At 36.9% G+C, this 23,120-nt stretch overlaps 1 protein-coding gene across 1 annotated transcript in view; it reads right to left on the bottom strand.

Moving 5' to 3' along the window:
• LOC113897448 (keratin-associated protein 19-5-like) overlaps window positions 1-22,901 on the bottom strand; it is a 31,779-nt gene extending 8,878 nt beyond the window's left edge. Inside the window, exon 1 of the mRNA XM_027550211.1 lies at window positions 22,793-22,901. Within this exon, the coding sequence (XP_027406012.1) occupies window positions 22,793-22,901 (109 nt within the window). The remainder of the gene's footprint in view (window positions 1-22,792) is intronic.
• Window positions 22,902-23,120: the final 219 nt, after the last annotated feature.

Genomic DNA, 23,120 nt, shown 5'->3' with positions numbered 1-23,120 from the left:
AATATGAAATTCAAATTTGAAATGGCAATATATTTATATTGCATGGTGTATATATTCAATCATATGAAACACCAACAATCCAATGCTTGCTTTTCCTTTTGTGTTAATTGATGGAAATTCCACTTTAAAAAAGCAAACTCTTTTCTTCATTCTCATCAAATAAAGCCACGGAATAATAAATTTGTTATAACTAGATGTTTACATTCCATTTACAGCTGCAAAGGTCTTTAATGCCATGATTTTGAGAATGATATTAAAGAAGAATATCATTACATGCCACTGAAGAACAGTAACAAAAAACTTGACCTAATGTATTTTAATACTACACATATTTTAACTAGCTTGTGATACTTTTAGTAATTTTATAAAGTTACTATTTTCATAGTGATATCAAATGAAATAACAGGAAATAGAGAAAATAATATATAATGAAATTAATTTAAAAGTAGTTTTCTTTCATAGACGCTTGGCGTTTATCACTGTTCTTACCACAGGTCAAATTTTGAAAGAAGGGATGTATTTTATATGTTTTGAACTGCATTGATAAATAAAATTGCATAAAATATAAAAATAATTTTTATTTGTTACCATGGATATGTTACTCAAAATTGTCAAAGTTGAATTTTTTATTGTTGTTGAAATAAACTCTAAGTATTATCTGATTAAAATCAAGGAAATAAAAATTCAACAGTTGCATCTGGGTAATTATTTTTCATTTCAATTCATATTTATTTCTCTTTTTTAAATGTTTCTGTTCATGAAATAAATATTTAATAAATAAGAAAGTATATTAAAATAATCATTTACAGTTGACCAGTGTTTACACCTAATTGAGATTAAATAAATTAAACCAAAACTGTATTTGCTGTTTCAAGTTAAGAGATTTAAAGAAATTGAGGAGAACTGATGAAGTCAGAATTTTGTAATTATAAATGTACTAAAGGGGGTTCCCTAGTGGCTCAGTAGTAAAGAATCCTCCTGTCAATGAAGGAGACCCAGGTTCAATCCCTGGGTTGGGAAAATCCCCTGGAGAACAAAATGGCAATCCACTCCAGTATTCTTGCCTGGAAAATTATGTGGACAGAGGAGCCTGGTGGTTTACAGTCCATGGGATTGCAAAGAGTCAGACATGACTTAGCAAGTAAACAACAACAGCAAAAATGTACTAAAATACTTAGGTACTAATTTTTTGGAACAAGTGGACCCAGCATAATCTTGTCCCAGTGGTTGAAATCAAGTGAAGCAAGTCAACTTATGGAGCCAGATTTTAGATTGACAAAGAATAATTTTAATGGAAGCTAGAGAAAGTCCCATGGATGGAAGAGCCTGGTAGGCTACAGTCCATGGGGTCGCTAGGAGTCGGACACGACTGAATGATTTCACTTTCACTTTTCACTTTCATACATTGGAGAAGGAAATGGCAACCCACTCCAGTGTTCTCGCCTGGAGAATCCCAGGGACAGGGGAGCCTGGTGGGCTGTTGTCTATGGGGTCGCACAGAGTCAGACACGACTGAAGCAACTTAGCAGCAGCAGCAGCAGAGAATCCATATCCTCTGTAGTCCAATGGACAACAGCAGCTATATCTATACCTTCCATGCCAGAGCCAAACCTATAGCCTCCATGGCCATAGCCATAGCTCAGTCTGTGGAAGCTACCACATCCTCAAGCATAGCCATAGCCCAGGCCTCCATAGAAATTGCCATAGAAGCTCATGGTGTGGGAACTAAAGTCTTGGTTTGCTACTGAATGTGTGTTTCCTGAGTATGGATCTAAAGACCCGTTCTAAAGTTTTTATACCCTAAGTTACTGACATGGTAAATCATTTTCATTCTTCAGAAGATATTTTATGAAACAAATAGTTTTGGCTATTTGCTTTGTTTAATTCTCATGGAGTCTGAGAAGTCTCTATAGTCTCTACAGTCCAGTCAACTGGCTGACAACACCATGAAGATAATACTCCTTAGCTGTGAGTGCTCTCTGTCTTTATTTTTCCATAATAGTGACTATATCTTCTCATCTGAGGTAATCAAGGCTCTCACTAATTGTACTTCTAAATCCATGTCTCATTTAAAATTATAATCACTTCAGTTCAGTTCCATTCAGTCGCTCAGTTGTGTCCAACTCTTTGCGACCCCATGAATCGCAGCATGCCAGGCCTCTCTGTCCATCACCAACTCCTGGAGTTCATTAAAACTCACGTCCATCAAGTCGGTGATGCCATCCAGCCATCTCATCCTCTGTTGTCCCCTTCTCTTCCTGCCCCCAATCCCTTCCCACATCAGAGTCTTTTCCAATGAGTCAACTCTTCACATGAGGTGGCCAAAGTACTGCAGTTTCAGCTTTGCATCATTCCTTCCAAAGAACACCCAGGGCTGATCTCCTTCAGAATGGACTGGTTGGATCTCCTTGCAGTCCAAGGGACTCTCAAGAGTCTTCTCCAACACCACAGTTCAAAAGCATCAATTCTTTGGTGCTCAGCTTTCTTCACAGTCCAACTCTCACATCTATACATGACCACTGGATAATCACTTAGATGTCAAATATCTAAAAATAATGAAATACAGACAAGTTTTACTGATTGTGTGTAGTTTGAAGCCACCATAGGATCAATCTTGTTTAAAGTGCCCAATGTAGACTTTTTCTTAATTTTTAGCAGACAATATCAAAATCTTGATGCCTTCTTAAAAAAGGCATTTCCAAGCCTGAGAAGAGCTAGAAAGAAGAGAGAGAAAACAAAACAAATAAATGTTTCCTGCCCCTATATTTATATTTAGTCAAAATTGGTGGTGACCCATTAAATGAATCTTGACACTCCTTTTGCAATGATTTCCTCAAAACTTTCAAGGGGGGCATTCTGCAAATTTAAAACTAGTTTCTGGAATTCAGGATTATGATACCATGCTGAAAATAAGTGGCTCTATTGATCTTTTGCAGAAAGTAGAGGAACAAAATTGTAAACAATGTAAGTCTACAATAGTGATTTATTTCAGAGATTAATAATGGATGTATTTAATATTACAAATATTTAAAAAAATTTGGACACATTTTTAAAATTTATCACCATCAAAGATTGAAGAAATTAAATAACTGTTAGGAATTTATACATGACGTCATTGGGATTTTTGATATTCCACTGTCTGATACCCATGTGTTTCATTTTTTTTTTCTTTTTCTTTTTCTTTTCTTTTCTTTTCTTTTATTTTGTTTTTAAACTTTACATAATTGTATTAGTTTTGCCAAATATCAAAATGAATCCACCACAGGTATACATGTGTTCCCCATCCTGAACCCTCCTCCCTCCTCCCTCCCCATACCATCCCTCTGGGTCGTCCCAGTGCACTAGCCCCAAGCATCCAGTATCGTGCATCGAACCTGGACTGGCAACTCGTTTCTTACATGATATTTTACATGTTTCAATGCCATTCTCCCAAATCTTCCCACCCTCTCCCTCTCCCACAGAGTCCATAAGACTGTTCTATACATCAGTGTCTCTTTTGCTGTCTCGTACACCAGGTTATTGTTACCATCTTTCTAAATTCCATATATATGCGTTAGTATACTGTATTTATGTTTTTCCTTCTGGCTTACTTCACTCTGTATAATAGGCTCCAGTTTCATCCACCTCATTAGAACTGATTCAAATGTATTCTTTTTAATGGCTGAGTAATACTCCATTGTGTATATGTACCACTGCTTTCTTATCCATTCATCTGCTGATGGACATCTAGGTTGCTTCCATGTCCTGGCTATTATAAACAGTGCTGCGATGAACATTGGGGTACACGTGTCTCTTTCCCTTCTGGTTTCCTCAGTGTGTATGCCCAGCAGTGGGATTGCTGGATCATAAGGCAGTTCTATTTCCAGTTTTTTAAGGAATCTCCACACTGTTCTCCATAGTGGCTGTACTAGTTTGCATTCCCACCAACAGTGTAAGAGGTTTCCCTTTTCTCCACACCCTCTCCAGCATTTATTATTTGTAGACTTTTGGATCGCAGCCATTCTGACTGGTGTGAAATGGTACCTCATAGTGGTTTTGATTTGCATTTCTCTGATAATGAGTGATGTTGAGCATCTTTTCATGTGTTTGTTAGCCATCTGTATGTCTTCTTTGGAGAAATGTCTATTTAGTTCTTTGGCCCATTTTTTGATTGGGTCGTTTATTTTTCTGGAGTTGAGCTGTAGGAGTTGCTTGTGTATTTTTGAGATTAGTTGTTTGTCGGTTGTTTCATTTGCTATTATTTTCTCCCATTCTGAAGGCTGTCTTTTCACCTTGCTAATAGTTTCCTTTGATGTGCAGAAGCTTTTAAGGTTAATTACCCATGTGTTTCATTTTTGAGAACGTGCTACTTAATGACTAGAAACATATTTGAAGTTCTTTGAAGAGAGATTACAACAGGGCTTCAAGTTAATTCAGCTCAGTTCAGTCACTCAGTCGTGTCCAACTCTTTGTGACCCCATGAACCACAGTATGCCAGGCCTCCCTGTCCATCACCAACTCCTGGAGTTCACGCAAACTCATGTCCATTGAGTCAGTGATACCATCCAACCATCTCATCCTCTGTCATCCCCTTCTCCTCCTGCCCTCAATCTTTCCCAGCATCAGGGTCTTTTCAAATGAGTCAGCTCTTTGCATTAGGTGGCCAAAGTACTGGAGTTTCAGCTTCAGCGTCAGTCCTTCCAATGAATACCCAGGACTGATCTCCTTTAGGATGGACTGGTTGGATCTCCTTGCCGTCCAAGGGACTCTCAAGAGTCTTCTCCAACACCACAGTTCAAAAGCATCAATTCTTCAGCACTCCGATTTCTTCATAGTCCAACTCTCACATCCATACATGACTACTGGAAAAACCATAGCCTTGACTAGATGGGCCTTTGTTGACATTGCTTTTCAATATGCTGTCTAGGTTGGTCATAATTATGGTGCCTTAAAGAGTCACAAAATACTTCATGGTAGTGTTTTATTCTGAAACTTCAATTTTGGATTTTATTAAACAAGGTCAATATTGCAATTACCACTCCCCACCCCCCAAAAAAAAATTACTTTGCAGTCCAGTGATTAGGACTCGTGCTTCCACTACAGAGGACATGGGGGACACAGGATCCATCCCTGGTGGGGGAAATAAAATCCCGCATGTTATGCAGTGCAACCTATATATAGCTTTGTTTAATCTCTGAGTCTTGTCGACTTTTTTGCAACCCCATAGACTGTACCTTCTCAACCTAGGGATCAAACCTGCATCTCCTTCATTGGCTGGCAAGTTGTTTACCACTGAGCCCCCAGGGAAGCCATATATATATACATATATATGTGTATATATATATATATTCTATGTATATCAATCAGTTGATCAAAACATTAGTATTAGTACTGGTTCTACCTCAGACAGGAATAATACATAGAAAACAAATTAACCTGATTTTCTAAAAGTTTTCTTAATACCAAATGAGATAGAAATCAAGTGCTCTGTACTCATTTCTAAACTGCACACTGCATGGACGAAGTCAACAAATTCTTCAAAATAAAACAGTTACTAAAACTGGCCCAAAAGAAAATAATGACCTGTAAGATTATCTCTCTTAAGAAAATAGAATTTGTAGGAAAAAAATTATACTTCTCACAAAGAAAACTGCAGGTCTACCTTGCTTTAATGATTAATGTCAACAACTATTTAAATAATTCTGATTAGTGAAAGAAGTGATACTAATTTTGCACTATTTCATAAAATTAACCCAAATGTAATTATATACAAATATATAGCACAATTATATGTGAAAGTTGGAAAACAAAATGGAAAAATACCTTTCAAAAAACAAAATCTATAAATTCACTATGAAATTATATATTAAAAATTAGAAAATCAATGCATAAATGCCATTTACAATATTATCAGAAAACATAAAATAATTTCAAGGAGACATGCAAGATCTAGTCCTTGATAGTTACAAATTAATAAAAATATATGTATATATATGTACATATATATGGAATACATCAAAGATATATATTTTATGTGTTCTAATAATATACAAAATTATCAGAACACACAAAATATATTGTAAATTAGATGTTTTTGTTTGTTTTGTTTTAGACAGAAAACACTGACTATAAAAAAACATTGTGCAATGAACTTCATTAACAGCAAGTCACAGACTGGAAGAAATAAAGCATAGATATAGATGACATAGATGATATAGATATAGATTAGATGAAGAAATTAGAGATCGAGATGAATATATTCATCAAAAGTAAAGATATCCTACAACTCATAAGCCCAAAGATAAAGCATCACCAAAAACCTGGGCACAGTGAAACAAAGATATACAAATGTCCAAAAGGCAAATGAAGTGTTTGACATCGTTAGCTATCTGAGTTATCAGGAAAATGTAAATTAAAACCATAATTATATACTGATCCACTAGAAGCACTAAAATGAAAGGAACAGTTATAGTTTTTGCACTCAATGGATTATGATTTATATTAACTATGATTTACATGAAATCTCCTATCAGAGTAATTTTTAATGTTTCTAACTGATTTTTTACTCTCAATTCATTTCCCAGTGTAATTTCTCAATTTGATTCCCAAGAGTTTGAGTCTAAGGTCTGGGTGCAGAGTCCCATATTTCAAAAGACACTGTTAGCATGCTTTTAAAAGGTGCATTCATGCATGTTCAGTTGTGTCCCACTTTTTGTGACCCCAAGGACTATAGTCCACTAGGAAGATGAAAATAGCAAAAATTTGGGGAAAGAAAATCAGTCAAAATTTCTGATAATGAGCAGATCAGTAGTCCTCAGCCTATAAATAACTCATGAGTCAGATAGTCAAAAGGCAACAGGGTGTGTTGATAGGATAGATACACTCTGATTCAGTGATTCATTTTAAAGCTCTCACATAGCTCCGTGATAGCAATTTCCCTTCGGTGATTCAGATTTTTTTTTTTTTTTTGAATGCATGCATGCATGTTCAGTCATGTCTGACTCTTTGAGATAGCATGGACTGTAGCCCACCAGGCTCCTCTCTCCATGGAACTTTTCAGGCAAGAATACTGCAGTGGGTTGCCATTGCCTTCATCAGGGGATTGAACCCCCATCTCCTGTGTCTCCTGAACTCACATCTGTTGCATCTCCTTCATTGGCAGGCAGATTCTTTACCACTGTGCCACCTGGTAAGACCCCACGTGATTCAAAATACTATGGACATAATCAGAGGCTAAGTGACCAAAGAAACTAACATCAGGACTTTATAAGCAGGATCTCATTCTAGGGATATTAGCACCAAAAATCATTGCCATAAACTGGAATTCATACGGATATAAATTTTGATTAAGAACTTCAAAAGCCGTATTTGCTGTCTAATAAGTATTTTCAGTGATGACTGATGAGACCACTTAGGTCTGGAAATCTGGATTCTGACTCATAAATACAGAATAGAGAAGAAAAATAACAAACCGGGAAAGATCAGCCATTTCTCCCTCTCAAACTTAATCTGTGCTATTTGTATTTCACTGATTTAATAATTGGTATAAATGAGGCCTTCAGGAAATGAAAGAGTTGCCCTCATTTCAAACACCATAAAACAAAGCAAATTTATTAAGATAAATAACTAAAGTTAAGACCATATTGTGATGCTATCCTAAACACATGAATTGACAAATGATTATAGAGATGTCTCCCAGTGTAAAAATACACTAAAGAAATTTCAGATGAAAAATCATTCTCTTGAGAGTGCAAGGAGAAATAACTCTTGTAGCAAAATATCCACTATTTATAAAATAAGTCCAAATTGCTATTGAACAGCTGTACATATACAGACAGCTCTTAAATCTTATGCCAACAAGTTTGTAAGCTGGCAACTCATCCTTTCTGCTTGTTACAATCTGGAAGAAGAACTGAAAGGATGAAACACTTGAAAAGTTCAATTTTGTTGTTGGTTCATTCTCCCAAGGATCTTTGGTCCTAAGTAGAAACTAGAGGTCCAGCATTTACCATAACTGACTGGCAGCACTCACATCCACAACCACCATAATCAAAGTCATATCCATATGCTGTTCTCAAAAGCTACCACATCCACAGTCATTAGCAACATCCCCGGCCAAAGAAGCCAGAGCCCAGTGCCATCTATCACATTGTGTAGAGCTGCAATTTGATGTAGAAAGACATTTAAATGTCTTCAGTGGTGTGACATGTCTAAGACACTGTAAGTATATTTATACCAAAGTCATAACATACATGAAAAAAATCTCAGTAAAGTCATGCATCTATTAAAACTAGGTTTATTTTGATAGCTTAATCAATATTTCCCAATTAGTGCTATTAGGTTTTATTTCTGTTTGCCACTTATTCTTCTTCAGTACAGATTTTATACTTCTCATGTCTTCAAGGACTTCATGATATTATGCTTCTGAATGTGCGCTCAGTCGCTCAGTTGAGTCCAATTTTTGCAACCTCATGGACTGTAGGCCACCAAGGCTCCTCTGTCCGTGAAATTTTCCAAGCAAGAATACTGGAGTGGATTGTCATTTTCTTCTCTAGAGTATCAAGGAATCGAATTCATGTCTCTTGTGCCTCCTGCATTGGCAGGTAAATTCTTTACCACTGCACCAGCTGGGAAGTCCTATGCTTTTAAATAATAGTACATATTTTTTTCTGGTGAAATATCTTCAGCATGTTTTAAAAAGATGATGACAAAAATACCATGCTGATGGTGTCTTGAATTTGTGTTTTGTGGAGGGTTTGTAGTCACCACATGAATGATATTATCATTTTGCTTTTAGGAAAAAAAAAAATCTATAGCTCCATTTAAACCTTTATTTTAAGCTCCATCTCTACTTCTCTTCTGTCATTGATTGTAACATGTTATGTTGCAGATATTTGATGGCAGGTCCCTGGTGGCTCAGACGGTAAATTGTCTGCCTGCAATACAGGAGACCTGGGTTCTATCTCTGGGTTGGGAAGATCCCCTGGAGAAGGAAATGGCAGCCCACTCTAGTATTCTTGCCTGGAAAATCCCATGGATGGCTGAGCCTGGTAGGCAACTGTCCATGGGGTTCCAGATTCGGACACGACTGAACGACTTCACTTTCAACCTCCACTAGTTATCAGTAAGTGCAAGATAAGATCTGCTAGAGTCTATATTGGATTGATGCTTTTATCCATTGGATGCTTAGCACATAAAGTCTGTGTTTAATAAATGTTTTTGAGTGAAAAAAATGTACTTTCATTTGATTCAGTTATATACACAAATCTCCATCATCATGACAGTGTATTTGGCACTCTAAAGACAATAACGTTCTGCTTTTTTACCCAGAAATTGATTAATGCTCACTTTGGAAAAGTCCAACTTTCTTTGAAATTCCAAGAAAACAGATCTTCATTTAAACGTAAGAGTATCTCTCTTTTTTCTTACTCTTTAAACCTCAAACTAATTTACTAGAGAGAAAAAAAATCCCTGAAAGAATTTTCCTTAATATGTTAAGTGAAAGTATTAGTCATTCAGTCATGTCTGACTCTTTGCAACCCCATAGACTGTAGCCCACCAGGCTCCTCTGTCCATGGAATTCTCCAGGCAAGAATACTGGAGTGAGTTGCCATTCCTTCTCTAGGCGATCTTGCTGAACCAGATATCAAACTCAGGTCTTCCGTATTGTGAACAGATTCTTTACCATCTGAGCTACCAGGGAAGCCCTTAAATCTGCTAAGAATTCACCAAAAAATGGAATATCTTTAGTGATACAATTTTCCCATTTCCCATTATTTTACAAAAAAGAGGCATCATCTGACTTTGTAAGAGGGTAATAAGTATCATTATAACTTCTATTATGAAGATCTGAAATGCTTAAAATTCTTAATTTATAGCTTTTAAAAAAAGAAGTACCAGTAAACAAAATGCAAATATTCCTTGGAATATCTCAATTCAGTTGCTTGAAAGGCTTATGGCCAAGGAAGCAATCTTGGAAAAAGATCCCACTCCAGAAAGGAAATTTATTTTTCTGATTAGACACTTTCTTTATTTTTAATCAGTTGGTAGGGGATTGGGGGGTGGTGAGGAGATGAGAATTTATGGCTTTGTAACAAGCTTTATCAGAAAATACCATTTCGATATTTGGCAAAACTAATACAATATTGTAAAGCTTAAAAATAAAATAAAATTTAAAAAATAAAATAAAATGGAAATAAAAAAAAGAAAATAAATACAAAAATGGAAGCAATAACTGTATATGAATAACTGAATGAATTCAGAGACGGACCTCAGTTTTGCCAGTGAAATCCATTATTTCTCTGTTGATGCCATTGGCACTGCCAGTTGCTATCCCTATTCTTGTGGAATATTCCCCCAGAGTCATGAAGGCTTCTTATAAAATCCAAAAAGAATATGTTTGAAAATCGTTCAGGCTAAAGGATCTAGAAGTTGACCTTTCTATTTCTGAAGTCCCAAAACATCAATCGATTTTTTCAGTGCAAATCAGATCTGCTTATCTTAGGGCCAGAGCAAAAACCAAGACTTCCACAAGGTGAACAAAGTCGTAGACCAGGCAGTGGAACTCTCATAACCACAGCCAGAACCCGTGTCCAGGCCATTATTGTCAAAGCCCAGGCCTCTGTCACAGTTTAGAGTGACAAGGCTTGTGGGCCTGGTTGAAATTCCTCTGTGTGATAATACCCACAGAAAGAAGCTTCTATGCCCTCTCAGAGGTAGATGTGGCAAACCATGCTGCTTTATTTCAAGAGACTCAGCTATACATATTCTTTGTTTGTGTTTGATTTCCTGCAGTTTGAAGGTGATATATATGCTTAGGTATAGGGGTTTTGCTGATTATTAATTTTGCCTTTTTAAATTTTTCTTTGGTCTTCTCAAAATTATCTCGATCAATAATTTGGTGTGTGAATAATGTCGGGAATTTCAGCCATCATTGCTTCAAATATTTTTTCTCTATTTTATTATTCCTTCTCTTAAATTGTTACAGTTATGTACATATTACACATTTAATATTGCCCCACAGTTCTTGGATGTTTTCTTATTTTTTCTCTTTACATTTCTTTTTCTCTGGTTGATACAGATCTATCTTCAAGTTCAAAGGCATTCTTTATTTCTGTTGCTGTCTTCTATTTCTAGCATTTCTTTTTGTTTCTATTTTGGAGTTTCCATCTCTGCTTCCATTGCTCATCCATTTTTGCCATTGGAGTACTTAACACATTTATTATTACATGTAGAAATTTCATGTTTATTCATCTACATCATATTTAAGCCTAGTTCAGATTATTGTTTTCTTCAAAATTTGTTCTTTCTTGTCTGTAGCTATGCCTTGAATGTTTTTGTTGAAAGTCAATGATGATGTTGTTGTTGTCGTTGTTTAGTCACTAAGTTGTGTCCCACTCTTTTGTGACATCAAGACTGTCACTGCAGCCCACCAGGCTCTGCTGTCCATGGGATTTTCCAGGCAAAAACACTGGAATAGGTTGCCATTTCCTCCTCCAAGGGAGCTTCCTGACCCAGGGGTTTAACCCGCTTTGCCTGCCTTGGTAGGTGCATTCTTTACCACTACGCCACCAGGCTTCCTTCATAGCTCACTTGGTAAAGAATATGCCTGCATTGCAGGAGACCTGGGTTGGGGAGACCCCCTGGAGGAGGGCATAGCAACCCACCCCAGTATCCTTACCTGGAGAATCCCCATGGAGAGAGGAGCCTGGGGGGCTACAGTCTATGGGGTCACAAAGAGTCAGACAGGACTAAGTAACTTTCACTGAAGCCACCAGGAAAGCCTCCAGTCGTGAAGTATTAGTTAGTAAAAACTGAATTGATATAAACAGGATTTTAGTTTAAGGAGTTATGTTTACCTTGCTATGGATTTGGCTTTTTAAATGTTTCCTGTAGTTACAGGTGCCAGCAGTTTCAAGGCTTCAAATTCCTCCAGCATTCTTTTCTGTTTTCAACCCTCTAGACCTTGGTTTTCCTAATAAGTCTCTCCTCAGAGAGAATCTGTGTACCACATGTCTTTCAATTTGAACACACTTCAATTTGTTACACTAAAGCCCTTCAGTGTAATAGTTTGGTGATAAAATGTGGGGAAGGGGACCATTCTACAGCCTTCTGATTAAATATCAAATTTTTACAGGGACTGGTCTTAACGTTATGAACTTAAATTTTTCTACAGGTTCTACAGGTGTATGGCTTCCCTTCCACTTCTCCCTACTCTCTTCCTTGACTGCTGCATTCATCATCTGTTTCCTTGGAGCCCTTATATATTCTCCTTACTCTACTTTGCTGCTGCTGCTGCTAAATCCCTTCAGTTGTGTCCGACTCTGTGCGACCCCATAGACGGCAGCCCACCAGGCTCCGCTGTCGCTGGGATTCTCAAGGCAAGAACACTGGAGTGGGTTGCCATTTCCTTCTCCGTGCTCTACTCTAGGTAAAACCAAAAGTCTGGAGGAAGCTGGAGTTGTACGAATTTCCTTCTCTTATCTGGGGTAGTTTCAGAATTAAACTCTGCCAAAGTTTTTAATTTTGAACTGTTTTTCTCTCTCTTGAAGGTTAGACCATTTTGATCCAGAAGACTCTGGGCATATTTTACTCTGGCGACTCTTCCCTCCCCCTTCCAGAATCAAAAAGGGATCCTTCTTGTTTTCACAGTGGAAACTCAATGGAGTTCTTAAAGGGAAACCCAAAAATGGTATGAGGACTTCCTCATACTATCCCCCCAATAGTTTCTCACTTATGCTTGTCTATACTTAGCTTCTAGAAATTCACCAAACATTATCACTGAAGTGTTCCCATCAGTGTATGACTGCAGCAGCTTCTGCTCCAGGTAAGCAGATTTTGGTAGCTGACTTTCTCAATGTACATGTCTTTTTAGTTGTGGGTGATAGTTTTCCCAGTGACTTTATCTATCTGAAGAATCTAAGAAAATTCATTGAGTCTCAGTTTGTCCAAAGTCCTCCAAGCTCTTTACTTGCCAGAACTGAAACTGGATGTCCTGTATATCACCTTTTAATATATGCATAGGATATTTTTCAAGCAGGTCACTTGAGGGTCATATGACTATCTAGTGGAATCAAATTTTATCTGAATAATGGATTAGGGCCTAGCATTTTAAAATAATAAAACTGAAGAAGTGTGATGATGCTCTTTTCATGAATGTAGAAAACTACAAATATTATTCATTGCCTGTTTGCAAATTAATAATTTTGGCAGGGGGGTGTCTAAGTTAGCCATCTCGGTATTTATTTTATTCACTAATAATGGATATCTTGCTTTTTCACATATTCTTTTGAAACCAAGTTTACCATTCTGTTGGTTCCCTGCTAATATATGAAATAAAAATTTTATGCAATCTTACTGTTTTTTTTAATTATGATTTTTAAACTTTGTAGAATCTATGCTTTCATGGTGTCAGACTATAAAAGACTTTCTGATATGATCCAAAAAATTACTAATTTTATGGTTTGCTTATTGAATTTGTATTGCTCATGGCTGGGCACCATTTCTCATGCTAATTAGCACATCTTGTTTCTTTCAACCTTCTTACTTGCCAAGGATGAAATATATCTTTCAATACTTAACTTGGGACTCACATCTTTTTAATGAAGATATAGTCTTTTATTTGAAGCATAGTCAATTTGCAATATTGTGATAGTTTCAAGTAAACAGCACAGTGATTCAGTTTTATTAAAAAAAAAATGAAGAATTTTCACCCAACTTTAAGGTTAAAAAGTATTACATATAAAATAACTACTATGCTATGTATTTTTCTCTCCTCAAAGTTGCACAATATTTACTCCTTCTTGAAATAATGAATTTTTGCTTGCTCATTTTAAATCTCCCTGTAGTTACCATTTTCTTTAGAATGCAGTAGAAAAAGAGCAATGTGTCTACTAAATTGAATGGAATATAAAAATGACAGAAATACAGTCATGTCTCAACATATTTCATTCCAAATGGGGAGATAAATGAAGAATAAAATTAACTTTACTGGGTATTAGCATGTATATGTTTAATGATGGAAGTATAGGTAAAATATACTCAAGAGTAGAGTAACACATAGGTTATAATAAAAAAAAAATACTTGGAGTTAATTGAAGGAATAGAATTTGACCAGTGTTTTGAGAAGTATAGACACAGAATAAGAAAAATCTTTTAAAAGAAAGAAAACAGTAAACAGTAATGAAGAAATACTAAGACACTCAAGGAAGTTTATACTTTAGACAAAATATATTTTCCCAGTAAACTTTATTTATTTAGATCTGGCAGTTCTGCTGCTGCTGCTAAGTCACTTCAGTCGTCTCCGACTCTGTGCAACCCCATAGACAGTAGCCCACCAGGCTCCCCCGTCCCTGGGATTCTCCAGGCAAGAACACTGGAGTGGGTTGCCGTTGCCTTCTCCACTGGCAGTTCTAGAGAACAATAATAAAAAATATATAAAATAGGAAAAAATTTAAAAAACATTTAATGATATTATAGTTCAAAAAATTATATGTAAGATCTTTGCCTGGAAGAATTAATAAAAAGGGAGCATTTTTTTTTTTTTTTTTGCTTTATAAGCTAAGGACATTTTTTTTTATTAGTAATCAACAGAGAATGTGCATTGGAGAGGCCTTTTTAAGAATAGTTGGACAATGATGTGATAGAACGTTTTCCTGATCGGGCAAGGGTGTATGAGGCATGAGATCCTGCTTATTTGTACTAGCACTTATCCAAAAGCACACATTCTTCATCATTAGGCTGCCTGTGACAAAGATTCTTTTCTTCATGAAACTATTTCCAGATTCTTCTGAGCTCCCTTCTAAACAGAGCCTCAGCCTTAACCTGTAAGAAGAGCAGCTCTCAGCCTTCCAACACAGTCTGCCTGAGAAAACTCAGTGCTGCTAAAAGAAGGTGGTTTGTTCCAATCAGAAGCTGACCATAAGCCTCAGACCACTCTTTACTTGGAGGCACTTACTTTAAAAAGTTGTGGTTGTTGGGACTTCCTGGTGGTCCAGTGGTTAAAACTTTGCCTTCCAACACAGGAGATATAGGTTCAGTTCCTACTCAGGGGGCTAAGATCCCCCATGCCTTGTGGCCAAAAAACAAAAACATAAACAACAGAAGAAATACTGTAACAAATTTAACAAAGACAATTAAAAATGGCCCACTTCAAAAAAATCTTAAGGAAAAAAAAAAAAAGGTTGTAAATCCCTTCTCTATCCCTTTTAGAGACAGGACTCTAAACCTATGACTCTCTCCTCAAAGAGATGGGAGTCCTCTCTCTGAAATGTAAACCTTCAAGCTTTTGCATTGTCTCCAGTCCCTAGAGGAGGATAAGGGACTAACTTAGACTGAGTGCCCTGCAAAACGACTTCTTACCCTGAAGATTTGAAAAGTTGTTTTTCCTTCAGATAGGCACCAATGAACAAACCCAGATGGCCTAGTCACATTGGCCAATTCTGTGTTCCTCCGTTTTGTAATGTTCCACTGCTCTGACTCTGCGCAAGACCAGTTTGCTCCTCCTTCCTATGCCCTCATTCTCACTCTGAAACACCCTGTTGTTTCTGCCTAGATTGGAATTCAGCTCAGTTCTGTGAAGCTCTTTCCCCTACCCGAATGGTACTGAATAAAATCTTTCTTACTACATCTAATTAGTGCCCAGCTTTGTTTTTCTGTTTTATTTTCTTTTGGTTTGGTCTTTGTTTTGTCACTGGATACCAAATATTAATAACTAGCTACACACCAAAGAAGACAAGTCAGATATGAGACGTGATTCAGAAGACCATGCAAATAAACACATGACTGTGTATACCTTCTAAGGTCTTAGGAGATCAGCAAGTTCTCCTGATTACTCAACTGGATGCAGAGTTCCAGAGAATAGCAAAGAGAGATAAAAAGGACTTCTTAAATGAGCAATGCAAAGAAATAGAGGAAAATAAGAGAATGGAAAAGACTAGAAATATCTTCTAAAAAATGGGAAATATCAAGGGAACGTTTCATGCAAAGATGGGCACAATAAAGGACAGAAACTGTAAGGACCTAACAGAAGCAGAAAATATTAAGAAGAGGTGGCAAGAATATACAGAAAAACTATACTAGAAAGATCCTAATGACCCAGATAACCACATTGGTGTGATCACTCACCTAGAGCCACACATCCTGGAGTGTGAAGGCAAGTGGGCCTTAGGTAGCATTATTATGAACAAAGCTAGTGGAAGTGATCAAATTCCAGTTGAGTTGTTTCAAATCTTAAAAGATGATGCTGTTAAATGTTGTACTCAATATGTCAGCAAATTTGGAAAACTTAGCAGTGGCCACAGGACTAAAAAGGTCAGTTTTCTTTCCAATCCCAAAGAAAGGCAAAGCCAAAAATGTTCAAGCTACCATACAGTCTCACTCATTTCACATACTGGTAAGTTTATGCTCAAAATTCCTCAAGTTAGGTTCAGGAGTATGTGAACCAAGAACTTCCAGATGTACAAGTTGGGTTTAAAAGAGGCAGAGAAACCAGAGATCAAGTTGCCATTATTCATTGGATCATATAGAAAGCAAATTAATTTCAGAAAAAAAAATCTGCTTCAATGACTACACTAAATAAATACCTGATTAAAAACAATATCAATTGGTTATAACTTTATTATTAAAGGTAGCTCTAAACATGATTGAAGTCAATTTTTCCTTTGAGTTTATTTGATTGTTGTATCTAAGACCCAATCTTTATATTGAAAAACAGGTTTTACATTAAAAGCTAATGACTACACTTATTTCTACATTTCAAATGTCATCCTGATATCCCTCCCATCAGGTAGTTCATTCATGTCATTGTCTGAGAATTTGAATTTCTCAAATGATATTTTCCTTCACTCTGTCTAAAATAGAGTTTCCATAATGTGCCAAATATCATGTTTCCTTTCTTTTTTAAATTCAATAAAGTAGCATGCAAATTATAAAATTACCATGCATAATTATATAATTTTAAAACAGGAGTTATAATTTATTCAGAGAAAACAACAAATATTTGCCCATCCTTCTGTTTCCTTTTTCTGTGAAACAATATTCTAACTTCCAGCATATTGTGTTGGTCAAATTCTATTCGACTACATTCAAGTCCAACTTTCTTTTCACTGCTACCCTTCAAGAAGCATCCATCATGTATAGAAGAATTATCCAATTGTTTCTAAAGCTGCAATTTGTATCTGTATTCAAAGCTTGTTCTTACACCTTTCAGCTAATCATTCCTACACTTCCTACTCCAATGGAATATATTCTCCTTATGGTCTTTCAGTATTCCAGACCACAGTCATCTATTGAATTACTCTCTTTTTATATCACTGATTCCCTATCATATACAAGGTAATTTACTATACTTTTAGACAAGAGGATGATAAGTGAGAAAAAAATAAATGATGACTTCATGGTCCTAGAAAGCTTACCCTTCCTTGCATTAGAGTCCCAAGAGGTGTAAGCATGCGTGCATGTGTGTGTGTGTGTGTGTTTCTACATGTGTCTGTGTTGTACGCAGGTACAAACCTAAGTATATAGAAGCACAAAATTAGAGGAAGTTAAATTACTTGAGAAGTTTTTTCAGAGAAAGAAAATCTATAATGGGCTGGATTGTGCTATAAAAGAAGCTTCGGAAAAGGTTTAATTCAGGCTGCCTCACAAATAATTTACAAGAATTTAATAGGGAAGGGAAGAGGGGATGTCCTCAAGAGGCAAAGATTTAACCAGTACTGAAAGACTAAGCAAGAACTGCACGTAGGCAAGACAGAAAATTTCCACAAAGAGTAACTGAAGATCAAGAAGCATGCTGTTGCTAGATCCATAAGGATCTTTGCATATTCCCTGTTGCTTATGAATAGTCAAATACTCTAAGGTTTTATGCAAGGTACTACCACAACAAAATGACTTTCTAGGAATAATTATTTGATGCCAAGATGAATTGCTTGTAAAGACCAGAAAATTTTGCATATTTGTGGTCTTTTATATTTCCATATGAATCATAAAAGTGCTTTTTTTTGGTAAAAACAACATTGATTTTTGATAAGGATTGTATTTAATCTGTAGATCACTTTGGGTAGTATGGATATATTAAAATATTATATTTTTCCAGTCCATTAATGCAACTTATCAACACATTTGTTTGTTTCTCCTTTAATTTTTTTCATCCATGTTTTATAGATTTGAGTATATAAGTCTTTTACCTTCTTGGCTAAGTTTATTTTAAAATATATTTTTTACTTTAAAACCCATTTCTTTGTATTTCAATCACAAAACTGCATTCCTAGAGGTCTTCAAATATACCTAATTAGGGAACACTTACTTATCAAGTTGAAACATTCCATATCCTATATTCCATGTAATTATCCAATATCAGTTACTGAGCTTTAGTTTTTCTTTAATTTTAAATTTAAGAAAATTTTAATTTAATGTGATCATTTACATGTTCAGAATGCATAGTCTACTGTGGCATTTATTATGCATTTGATCCACTAGCATGAAGTAGTCTTAACCTTTTTGTCAGGTAAACTGTTTTCTCCTCTGATTATTTAGCTTGATGTGATCTATGTATCCAGGTTCTTTAAGTCATGAAAATTTTTAATTTTTTCCCATGATAGAACTTTTAATTGTGGCAAAGTGTTTCTATACTTTTGCATGGAAAAGTGCAGACTTGGATAGTATAATGAACTCATAGATGAATGTCATTCATCAATAACTGTAATCAATTCATTGTCAATTATCTTTTATTTATACATATACTAATGCCTTGATTTTATAATTTTGAAAAAAAAATCCAGATATCATCTCGTTTTAGCTAAAGGTGTATATATGTGTGTGTGTGGGTCTGTGTATGACATGGAAACATACAGAACATAAGGATATATTAAAATAATGGTAGCAATTATAGTTGCATTTTTATCTTTCTTCTTACTGGTAAAACAAGCTTTCATTGGCTGGATCACATTTTAGATTCTACTGCAATGCTACATAAATGCTTGCTACTGAATTGGTTGGAAAACTTCAATTCTTTATGGAATCAGTGAGTATCATTCCTATGATCATGCATAACTTCTCTAAGTTATCAAAAAGAATTATTACTGACACATTAAATTTATTTCTTGAAATCATTGCTGAATTACTTGTGAGAATAGATTATAATATATGACAAAAAAGTGGCTCACAAATTGAGTGAATGGTAGGTCTGGAGCAATATTGACTGAGATAGAAGGATAAGAAGAGAGAACTGAAGTCAAACATGAAACAGAGGATCATAGCCCCTCTCATGATTTGAAGGCAAAAGACTGAGAACAAGATCTGGGAAGTAATTCCTGTCAAATTTTATAAAAGGTGAAAGTAGAATTAATTGAGTGGACTTCCCTGGTAACTCAGCTGGGAAAGAATCCTCCTGCAGTGCAGGAGACCCTGGTTTGATTCCTGAGTCAGGAAGATAACCCAAAGATAAATAGGCTACCTAGTCCAGTATTCATTGGCTTCCTTGGTGGCTCACAGTAAAGAATCCACCTGCAATGCTGGAGACCTGGGTTCAATCCCTGGGTTGCAAAGATCCTCTGGAGGAGGGCATGGCAACCAAGTCCAGTGATCTTGCCTAGAGAATCCTCATGGACAGAGGAGTCTGGTGGGTTAGAGTCCGTGGGGTCGCATAGAGTTGGACACTGATGAGTCACTAAGCACACAGCACACACAGCATTAATTGAACATCTGAAAAACCGGCAGTGGTGTGTGTTATTCAATATACCATAATGCCTTTGACCTCTAAGAAAACACTACATCAAAGTGCCCTGAAGACAGAGCAATTGCTTCTATTTGCCTGTTTTTCTCACCATTTAGTAATTCAACAAAATCTGATGTCACCAAGAAGGGGATCCGATACCTTACAGCACTGAAGATTCATTGTACACACTGAAGTTTTATTTTATTGAAAATAAAACACGGGTCTTTGAATTTCCTGGTGGCTCAGACAGAAAGGGTCTGTCTGCAATGCAGGAGATCTGGGTTCGACCCCTGGGTCAGGAAGATCCCCTGGAGAAGGAAATGGCAGCCCACTCCAGTACTCTTGCCAGGAAAAATCCCATGGATGGAGGAGACTGGTAGGCTACAGTCCATGGGGTCGCAAAAAGTCAGACATGACTGGGCAACATCACTTTCACTTTCTTTGAATTTCATAGAGAAAAAGTATATCCATTGGAATTCACAGTGTCTGAAACAATTTGGCTCTGTAGGATTTCCAATCAAATGGAAACATGAACCAAGCAAAACCTGTATCACAGGAGCCTTTATAATCCTGTGGAAGGAATTATAATCTTAAAGCATCAGTGAATGTAATGAATTAAGGAACATGGTAGGAAGGAAATAATTCCATTTGGAAAAAATTTTGATATAAAAACATTATTAAGATATTACAACACTTGAAACTCAATATGCCAAAATGAATGAAAAGAAATACACCAAAGTTTTTATGCTTATGAAGAATGTTTATTACAGATTTAAGGGCTTAGATCTGATACATAGAGTGCCTGATGAACTATGGAATGAGGTTCGTGACATTGTACAGGACAGGGATCAAGACCATCCCCATGAAAAAGAAATGCAAAAAAGCAAAATGGCTGCCTGGGGAGGCCTTACAAATAGCTGTGAAAAGAAGAGAAGCGAAAAGCAAGGGAGAAAGGGAAAGATACAAACAGCTAAATGCGGAGTTCCAAAGAGGAGCAAGAAGAGATAAGAAAACCTTCAGCGATCAATGCAAAGAAATAGAGGAAAACAACAGAACGGGAAAGACTAGAGATCTCTTCAAGAAAATTAGAGATACCAAGGGAATATTTCATGCAAAGATGGGCTTGATGTAGGACAGAAATGATATGGACCTAACAGAAGCAGAAGATATCAAGAAGAGGTGGCAAGAATACACAGGAGAACTGTACAAAAAAGAGCTTCACGACCCAGATAATCACGATGCTGTGATCACTGACCTAGAGCCAGACATCCTGGAATGTGAAGTCAAGTGGGCCTTAGAAAGCATCACTACGAACAAAGCTAGTGGAGGTGATGGAATTCCAGTTGAGCTATTCCAAATCCTGAAAGATGATGCTGTGAAAGTGCTGCACTCAATATGCCAGCAAATTTGGAAAACTCACCAGTGGCCACAGGACTGGAAAAGGTCAGTTTTCACTCCAATCCCAAAGAAAGGCAATGCCAAAGAATGCTCAACCTACCGCACAATTGTACTCATCTCACAGGCTAGTAAAGTAATGCTCAAAATTCTCCAAGTCAGGCTTCAGCAATATGTGAACCGTGAACTTCTTGATGTTCAAGTTGGTTTTAGAAAAGGAGAGGAACCAGAGATCAAATTGCCAACATCCACTGGATCATGGAAAAAGCAAGAGAGTTCCAGAAAAACATCTATTTCTGCTTTATTGACTATGCCAAAGCCTTTGACTGTGTGGATCACAATAAACTGTGGAAAATTCTGAAAGAGATTGGAATACCAGACCACCTGATCTGCCTCTTTAGAAATTTGTATGCAGGTCAGGAAACAACAGTTAGAACTGGACATGGAACAACAGACTGGTTCCAAATAGGAAAAGGAGTTCATCAAGGCTGTATATTGTCACCCTGTTTATTTAACTTCTATGCAGAGTACATCATGAGAAACGCTGGACTGGAGGAAGCACAAGCTGGAATTAAGATTGCTGGGAGAAATATCAATAACCTCAGATATGCAGATGATACCACCCTTATGGCAAAAAGTGAAGAGGAACTAAAAAGCCTCTTGATGAAAGTGAAAGAGAAGAGTGAAAAAGTTGGCTTAAGGCTCAACATTCAGAAAATGAAGATCATGGCATCCGGTCCCATCACTTCATGGGAAATAGATGGGGAAACAGTGGAAACAGTGTCAGACTTTATTTTTCTGAGCTCCAAAATCACTGCAGATGGTGACTGCAGCCATGAAATTAAAAGACACTTACTCCTTGGAAGGAAAGTTATGACCAACCTAGATAGCATATTGAAAAGCAGAGACATTACTTTGCCAACAAAGGTTCGTCTAGTCAAGGCTGTGGTTTTTCCTGTGGTCACGTATGGATGTGAGAGTTGGACTGTGAAGAAGGCTGAGCACCGAAGAATTGATGCTTTTGAACTGTGGTGTTGGAGAAGACTTTTGAGAGTCCCTTGGACTTGAAGGGGATCCAACCAGTCCATTCTGAAGGAGATCAGCCCTGGGTTTTCTTTGGAAGGACTGATGCTGAAGCTGAAACTGCAGTACTTTGGCCACCTCATGCGAAGAGTTGACTCATTGGAAAAGACTCTGATATGGGAGGGATTGGGGGCAAGAGGAGAAGGGGATGACAGAGGATGAGATGGCTGGATGGCATCACCGACTCGATGGACGTGAGTCTGAGTGAACTCCGGGAGTTGGTGATGGACAGGGAGGCCTGGTGTGCTGTGATTCATGGGGTCGCAGAGTCGGACACGACTGAGTGACTGATCTGATCTGATGCCAATATTAGCACAGAATAAATTAGGAAAGAAGCTATATGTCAGGAATATTTCCTGAATGAGAATGTCTGATTTGAGTGATCAAACTCTGGTCCAGATTCATACATCTCCATTGACTCAAGGTGTTAGTCTGTGTTGCAATAACTTCTTCAATGGTTTCTCAAAAATTTCAGTGTTCATTTTGAAGCAAGCAATATAATTAATCTAGTTTAAAAGTATTAAGAAAATAGTGGGTGAGTAACTGGAAAGCATTTTTAGAAAAATTCAGAGGATGAATATCTTCCATAGAAAGAAGGATAGGAGTAGCCACAGCCGTAACCTCCATAGCCTCCAAGGCCATAACTGGAGCCGTAGCCATAGCCCAGGCCTCCGAAACCACCGAGGCCGTAGCCAAGGCCACCATAGCAGTTGCTGTAGTAGTAGCTCATTGTGTCAGGGCTTGAGGATTTGGATGGATGTGGAAGGTGACTCTCCTGAGAATGAATATCACTAGTTACACCCGGACTTTTATACTCCCTCCATGTGGGTGTAATAAACCACAACACACAAGTGTTATTCTCTTTGAAAACCTGTGTTCGGTGAAAAACAAAACTATTAAGCCATACCTTTCTTTATGAAGGATAATTCTAGAGACGCACAATTATGTT

The sequence above is a fragment of the Bos indicus x Bos taurus genome, chromosome 1 (genome assembly GCF_003369695.1).
Source record: "Bos indicus x Bos taurus breed Angus x Brahman F1 hybrid chromosome 1, Bos_hybrid_MaternalHap_v2.0, whole genome shotgun sequence".
In the NCBI taxonomy this organism is placed as follows: Eukaryota; Metazoa; Chordata; class Mammalia; order Artiodactyla; family Bovidae; genus Bos; species Bos indicus x Bos taurus.
The sequence above is the reverse complement of the archived record's forward strand: the minus strand, read 5'-3'. Positions and strand labels throughout refer to the sequence as shown.